Source organism: Amia ocellicauda, chromosome 7 (assembly GCF_036373705.1).
Source record: "Amia ocellicauda isolate fAmiCal2 chromosome 7, fAmiCal2.hap1, whole genome shotgun sequence".
In the NCBI taxonomy this organism is placed as follows: domain Eukaryota; kingdom Metazoa; phylum Chordata; class Actinopteri; order Amiiformes; family Amiidae; genus Amia; species Amia ocellicauda.
Window position 1 is genome coordinate 32,849,518 of NC_089856.1, and position 8,265 is coordinate 32,857,782.

The 8,265-nt window shown below is 37.4% G+C and overlaps 1 protein-coding gene across 2 annotated transcripts in view; it reads right to left on the reverse strand.

Moving 5' to 3' along the window:
- Positions 1–3,641: 3,641 nt before the first annotated feature.
- LOC136753282 (mucin-2-like) overlaps positions 3,642–8,265 on the reverse strand; it is a 45,203-nt gene continuing 40,579 nt past the window's right edge. The window contains exons 3-6 of one of the 2 annotated variants that reach the window (XR_010817414.1): positions 6,176–6,433; positions 5,689–5,754; positions 4,610–4,704; positions 3,642–4,239 (exon numbers count right to left, since the gene is read on the reverse strand). Coding sequence is in view for 1 of the 2 variants with exons in the window: in XM_066709250.1 (XP_066565347.1) it covers positions 7,397–7,695; positions 7,887–8,144 (557 nt within the window). In the remaining variant the exon portion in view is untranslated. Of the gene's footprint in view, positions 4,240–4,609; positions 4,705–5,688; positions 5,755–6,175; positions 6,434–7,390; positions 7,696–7,886; positions 8,145–8,265 lie in introns of those variants that run through there. The other variant, XM_066709250.1, reaches the window with a different exon arrangement.

Consider the following 8,265-nt stretch of genomic DNA (forward strand, 5'->3'; position numbering starts at 1 on the left):
GTGTCGGGATTTCGGCTCTCGTCCATTTCAAAGAGTTTTTATTACCTACAGGCCCCTTCCCCAGACATCTCACAGCAGGGATTCCAAGCTATTTGGCCCATTCTCATGGCCCATTGGTGCCATCCTCCCAAGACTGCCACTTTGATGTAAACCAGTTCACACGCTGATGAGCCAAGGAAATCTGATAACTTTGGGGGAGAGGTCTTCTTCAGATCAGAGCTTCAGCTCAGAGCTATGAATGCTCTTATGAGAATACACCCCTACACTTAATGCTACAGTACTATGGGAAGAAGGCAAACTGGCGGAGGCAGTGTGATGATTTTGGCAATGTTCTGCTGCGAAACCTTGTGTCCTGCCATTCATGTGGATGTTACTTTGGCACGTACCACCTACCTAAGCATTGTTGCAGACCATGTAAACCTTTTCATGGACATGTTATTCCCTGATGGCATTGGCCTCTTTCAGCAGGATAATGCGCCCTGCCACAAAGCAAAAATGGTTCAGGAATGGTTTGAGGAACATAGCAACGAGTTCAAGGTGTTGACCACTCCAATCCAATTGAGTATCTTTGGGATGTGCTGGACAAACAAATCCAATCCGTGGAGGCCCCACCTCACAACTTACAGGACTTATAGGATCTCCTGCTAATGTTTTGATGCCAGATACCACAGCACACCTTCAGAGGTCTAGTGGAGTCCATGCCTCGACAGGTCAGGGCTGTTTTGACGGCAAAAGGGGGACCTACACAATATTAGGCAGGTGGTCATAATGTTATGGCTGATCGGTGTATGTTTGAAGTAAGGCTCAGCAGTAGGAGTGTGCATTTTCTGCTTTGGACCAGAAAGAAAACCCATATTCATACACTCACCTAAAGGATTATTAGGAACACCATACTTATACTGTGTTTGACTCCCTTTTGCCTTCAGAACTGCCTTAATTCTACATGGCATTGATTCAACAAGGTGCTGAAAGCATTCTTTAGAACTGTTGGCCCATATTGATAGGATAGCATCTTGCAGTTGATGGAGATTTGTGGGATGCACATCCAGGGCACGAAGCTCCCGTTCCACCACATCCCAAAGATGCTCTATTGGGTTGAGATCTGGTGACTGTGGGGGCCAGTTTAGTACAGTGAACTCATTGTCATTTTCAAGAAACCAATTTGAAATGATTCGACCTTTGTGACATGGTGCATTATCCTGTTGGAAGTAGCCATCAGAGGATGGGTACATGGTGGTCATAAAGGGATGGACATGGTCATAAACAATGCTCAGGTAGGCCATGGCATTTAAACGATGCCCAATTGGCACTAAGGGGCCTGAAGTGTGCCAAGAAAACATCCCCCACACCATTACACCACCACCACCAGCCTGCACAGTGGTAACAAGGCATGATGGATCCATGTTCTCATTCTGTTTACGCCAAATTCTGACCATCTGAATGTCTGAACAGAAATCGAGACTCATCAGACCAGGCAACATTTTTCCAGTCTTCAACTGTCCAATTTTGGAGAGCATGTGCAAATTGTAGCCTCTTTTTCCTATTTGTAGTGGAGATGAGTGGTACCCGGTGGGGTCTTCTGCTGTTGTAGCCCATCCGCCTCAAGGTTGTACGTGTTGTGGCTTCACAAATGCTTTGCTACATACCTCGGTTGTAATGAGTGGTTATTTCAGTCAAAGTTGCTCTTCTATCAGCTTGAATCAGTCGGCCCATTCTCCTCTGACCTCTAGCATCAACAAGGCATTTTCGCCCACAGGACTGCCGCATACTGGATGTTTTTCCCTTTTCACACCATTCTTTGTAAACCCTAGAAATGGTTGTGCGTGAAAATCCCAGTAACTGAGCAGATTGTGAAATACTCAGACCGGCCCATCTGGCACCAACAACCATGCCACGCTCAAAATTGCTTAAATCACCTTTCTTTCCCATTCAGACATTCAGTTTGGAGTTCAGGAGATTGTCTTGACCAGGACCACACCCCTAAATGCATTGAAGCAACTGCCATGTGATTGGTTGGTTAGATAATTGCATTAATGAGAAATTGAACAGGTGTTCCTAATAATTCTTTAGGTGAGTGTATTTTTTCCATGGATTTTGTCCCATAATTCACCAATATATATAGGGAACCTATATGTTTTTGTACTTAACTGTATTTTTGCACTTTGCTTTGCACTTATGTTGTAAGTCGCCCTGGATAAGGGCGTCTGCCAAGAAATAAAAATAATAATAGTATATATATATATATATATATATATATATATATATATATATATATATCGCACATTATTTTGGTGATATATGGACAATAAAAATGTTTTTGATAATCTGCTGTGTTATGTGTTGTACTATTTAAAGTATAAAGAAGATCATAAGTGGTAATTCATTATAAAAGAGACTTGAAGACTCGAAGCTCAAAATTGAAGACTTGAGACTTGACTTCACTTGTAGCTCAATAACTTGGGACTTACTTGAGACTTGCTTAATACTGACTTGGGACATACTTGGACTTGAATCAAAAAGACTTGGGACTTACTTGGACTTGCAAAATAATTACATGTTGACACCTCTGGTACCAATCCTTGTGAAGTATAAGCAATTTTAGATGTTTTGTTTTGCTGTCTTGAGTAAACTGCAGAGAATCAGGTGTAAATGCACAATTCCCCTTCTTGTTTGAGCACAGCCCTCCGTTATATCAAATCAACTACTAATTATTAATCAGTTGTTTTGTAGATGTGTTCTTGTAGTTAATTAAAATACTCCAGAAATATGTCACAACACAAAGTGAGTTTTACAACAAAGGCATTTCATCCCACAGACCAACAATGTTTTCAGTGGACAGGAAAAGCAACATACCTTAAAAAACTCTGAATTCTTACAAATGTAACCCAATATGGATTTCAAACTACAAGGTTTATCATACATAAGCTTTACAGAGACATTTGTACTGGTTTCATCTTTTGAAATACTTTAAAAGATATCATTCAATTATATTACTGAAAATAAGTAATATTATGCTTCTGCTGGATTATAGAAAGAAAACAGATAATACCCAATTTCTCCTTTCTCCTCTCACAGGGCAGCTTAGGTCAGTCTGATCATGTAGGCAGCGGTCTCTCTCTCTCTCTCTCTCTCTCTCTCTCTCTCTCTCTCTCTCTCTCTCTCTCTCTCTCGCTCTCTCGCTCTCTCTCCTATCCTCTCCTCTCCTGCTCTTTCTTGTTGTTGTCTCTTCTTCATGAACTCCTTGAACAGTGAAGAGAACTAAACTTCTCTTTGTTTTCCTTTTATAAGGTTTCCTTCCAACCAATCACATTTTGCCACCACCATGATTTGGGTGCTTGATGCTAATCTAATTTAGAAGTGGGGGTCCTTTGGAATTTGGCTAGGAGCCAATCAGAGGACAGATTCCCTTTTGGTCTCTGGACATATAGATAAGGTTACCAGTGGCTACCAGGGAACTAGCTAAAGGGAAGGAAGTCTGTTTCCTCTACCAAACCAGATGGTATTGAATTTCCCATAGAAAAATGCATTCTAACAAATAATATCTTACACTGCAAACTATTATTATTTATTAGTGGAAACAAAATGTGTTTTGTATTTTACATTTTAGATTATATAAATAAATGTGAAAAAACAAATATGTACATGTTTTATGGATTAGTAAAAACCTGATAATATATATGTTAATAATTGGACATTGATCTTGGATTTTACTGATAAATGATTGATTATTCTTTATTAAAATGTTGGTACTGCTCCAGATACAAATTAAAATACCATGACTGATTAGTCCCACTATTACATCCGCCTCAGCTAGGAGCACACTGCTCAAAACAAAAAAGCTACTTTTGAAAATCAGCTATAATGTTAATATTTCAAATATTAAATAACATTACATATTCCATGTAATACTGCTACAGCAACACCATACAGTGAAATAACATTTTCTTGGAGTTTTCTATAATATAGATTTCTGCTTAGTGAAAACCCCCACAGCTAAATTATACAAAAATAAATGGAATTGACCTTAGTATCAAGATCAACAGTTACAAATCAACCACATCCTGTTCCACAAGGATTTTCTGTACACAAACACTTGTTATTTATTTACATTGTTCTAATCAAATAAGAGCTGAATGCTTCTCATCTTCCACTTGATCAGAAAGATGTTAAGTCTGTCCTTGTTGCCTTCCATTTTACAGTGACATTGGTTTGTGTGAATTTCTGAACTATGCTGTTGATCTGAAATAAATAAAAATATTATCAATTAATGTAGAATTTTTTTTTTAATGATTTTTACAACAAAAGTCACAACGCGAGGATATAAAAATGGTAATTTGCAGCTCAGAAGTGCAGAACTGCTTGGAAGACCTAATCTGTAATGTTACAATCTAGGCAAATCTTCCAGACAGAATAGACCAGATGTAGGTACTTCTAAGTTCCCATTCTTCTCATTCCCATCCATTGCCTGCCTGCTTTCAGATCATTCAGGAGTATGAACAGATGAAATGTCTAAATACATTTAGATGGTGATAATTGAAAATAGATTTGTTTTACAAGTTTTGTAATTCAGTTAATTTGGAACAAAGAAATCTATACACTGGTTACCTACCTGCTGTTCAAGCAAAGTTATTGTGTTTTCATCAATTGCAGAAGAGGAAACAAGTGACACCTCCAGTCTTGCTGTCGCAGGGACTCCTGGAGGAACTTTAAGAGTACAAAACAAGGCTGATTTAAAATATCTAATGTTTACAGAATCTGCACACATCTTGCACACACAAAGACTAAAAGTGAGATGCACACTTCATCACAATAGAAGCCAGCTCTTGTTGTTACCAGGATACCACATGAAGCCCTTACAGTTATTTTGAAGATAATGTAAGTGCTCGTAAAAATCTGATGAAAGATGTATAAAATATGCTGAAAGTTAAAGTAAATTTTGTTTTACTTGATTTTTATGCAATACCAAGTCTTACTCAGTTTCAATCTTTTCATTTTTAAAGCACAGGGTTTATTGTAACAAAATATAAATCTTTTAGGATTTTGTTTAAGGTAAGTGCGACAGCTGAAAATAACATTATCAGTCTGGCCAGAGGTTGTTAAGCTTATTCATAGAGCTGATAGGATCACAAGAATTTTTATTACAGGAATTTCTGAGTATGTAAAAAACAATCAGGTGACCCAGGCATTGCAGATTAAAACAACTATGCACAAATTATACAGCTGGAGTTGTGAATATTAGTGGTATATCATTAGACGAATTAAGTTAAGTGTTCCAGCAGTGGGAATAACAGTGCACTGTGGAGTGCAGAAGGATTTGCAAGGCACAAACAGATTTGTGAGGAACAGGAAGAAAATGCTATATTCGAATGTCGTGCTAGAATATCTCTCATTTTTGATGCAAATCACATTGTTTTGGGAAGTAACGGAAATTGTGCAAAATTGCACGGTTTGAATATTGGACACTTAATGTTGCATTTAATCAATTTAAAATCTATTGTTCAGTTTTCTTGATTTAAATGTATTTCTTCAAATAATAGGTTAGTTCTGTACTCTATTATGTTAGTTGTACTGTAGAATAATTATTAATGAACCTAATGTCATACATGTAACTTGCAAATTTTTTAACCACACCCCCCCCTGCCCACCAAACACACACACACACACACACACACACACACACACACACACCCATTGTTAATGTACAGGGCCCAGTTGGCGTTGGCATTGGTGTTGGCGTTGGAGTTGGAGTTGCAGCTGGGATTGCAACATGGAAGAAAAGACACAAGCAGTACAATATCAGTACAATATGTAAACATCAAGGACATGTTTCCCATCAATAAGGTTTGCACCTAATAACTTGTTTATTTGATCAGATTAATTACAGTTGGGTGCATCTGTATTCCCAATAGTCCTACTGAAAAATTGAAAGTCTTGAAATACCTCAATACATAGTCAGCACAATATAACAGTATACAGTTCCCTACAAGTCTGGTGGTTAGCTGTATAACTGAATGTACATTGAACAATATACTTAACGAATGTAACATACAGGACTATGATTTATGACCAACTACCTACTGATTCCAACATAACCTTTTTATACAATATGTTGACATATAGTTTTAAACATCTTACATATGTAAACAAATGAAGAAAATTGACTCATAGCCCTTACCTAAAAGTACTGTGACTGTCACTGTAGCTCCTTCAGTAATGCTGTCTGCAGCCACAGCAATAACCCCCAGAGTATAATTGCTTCCAGGTACGAGTCCAGTTATTTCAGTTGAGAATGTGTTCACTCCAAGACTCTTAACAGTCATACCATTGACTTCAACTCTGTACCCTCCTGCATTTCCAGATGGTGCACTCCAGCTAAGGGTTATGGACGTTGTGGTGACCTTTATCATAGTGAGATTGTTCACAGAACCAGGCTCTAAAAGAATATAAGACATCAAATTATATTTTCATGTGAGAAAAAGACTATAAAGTCACTTTAAATAAGTGATCTATGGAGATATTACAGCCTGAAGTGAAGTTCGGATACGTATGTGGGTAAGTTGCCATTTTAATGTGTTTGTAATGTTTAATGCTATTGTAGAACTGATGCTAACTTAGATATTTAACTTTTTGGGGAAATACGACAAAGTGTGGTGTGCGAATGATTATATGATGTGAAGTGCTGCTATACTGTTTGGTAAGAGCTCAGTTTCTATGTATAAATGTATAGTTTGTTTTCGCATTTTAAGGTGTCCATGTAAGCATTTATATTTACGTCGGCATCCTATTTGTAATATAATGGTATGTTGGATTGTATTTATTGATGTGGACCTTGACAGTCATTGTGTTTTTATGTTTAAATATAGGTATACTGCATAGGCATCTTTATACGATGTACTTGATGTGTATTTTAATTGCGCTATAATACAAGGATGTTTGATAAATGTAAATAAGAAATGCGTATGGCTAATTGACTGTGCGTATATGTGTATATGTAGGTATACTACTTTAATGGTATGTGATTGGAGTTTATATTTGATTTATTTTCTATTGTTTGCATTGTAGATTTTGGAGTTAACACTGTTTTTCTTGGACTTGATGTTATTGGATTTTGTTTATTTTGTTTGAGAACACTTGAGTTTTATATGTACGGGTTGTTAGTTTGCACATAAGTGTATAAATATATATACATATATTTACACATCTTGCTATTTTACACATATACTGCTAGTTTGCCAGTTTTGCACATTGTCTGCTGCCATTTTACATCAGACTGTATTGTATCGCATGTGACACCTTTTATTATCCATCTGTTTTTGAAGTTTTTTAATTGATTGAATAAAAGGTCTCTGCCTGCCATGTATTTGTGACCATCTTCGGGCTACACAAGCTATAGATGTCATATTAGTTTCATTTTCATTTTGGTATAAACCGTCTTACTAGTAAAATTGCTGATTGCTACAGCAGCCCCTTCAGTCACAGTGTCTGCTGCCACTGCAGTAACCTGCAATGTGTAGTTGCTTCCAGGCTCAAGTCCAGAGATATTAGCGAACAAAGTCTTCACAGTCATATTGTATCCAGATATTCCCCTTGTCTCCACTCTGTAGCTGGACACATTTCCAATAGGTGCACTCCAGCTAAGGAAGATTGATGTTGTGGAAATGGAGGTGGCTGCCAAACCGGTAACAGACTCGGGTTCTGTGGAAGACAGGTGGGATAAACAATTACTTCAAAATGATTAGAAAATAAGGGAAGGTTCAATTCAATTCTGATCAATTCTGTCAATTGATCAAATTAAACGTTAGAAACATGTATGAACTGTGGATCACAAAAGCATGGCTATACATTGTAAGAGTAAACGAAAATATTACGAAGATTTTGACACTTACTTGTAGATACTGTTGTTGTCACTGGTGCCCCTTCAGTAACATTGTCTGCAGCCACAGCAATAACACTCAGTGTATAATTGCTTCCAGGTACAAGTCCAGATACTTTAGCTGATAATGTGTTCACTGTGAAGTTTGTAAAAGTAGGTCCAGTGGCTTCAACTTTGTAACCCCCTGCATTTCCAAATGGTGCACTCCATGTAAGGACTATAGATGTTGTGCTGATGTTGTTGGCAGTCAGATTGGCAATCCTCTCAGGCTCTACAGGGGGACAGGCATGTTAAAGTAAATAAAAAAGGTGGCAGTTGAATACATTTAAATGATAAAAATTCAATTTTTAAGCAATATAATTTAACATTATGCACAGCTAAAGGGGATAGCA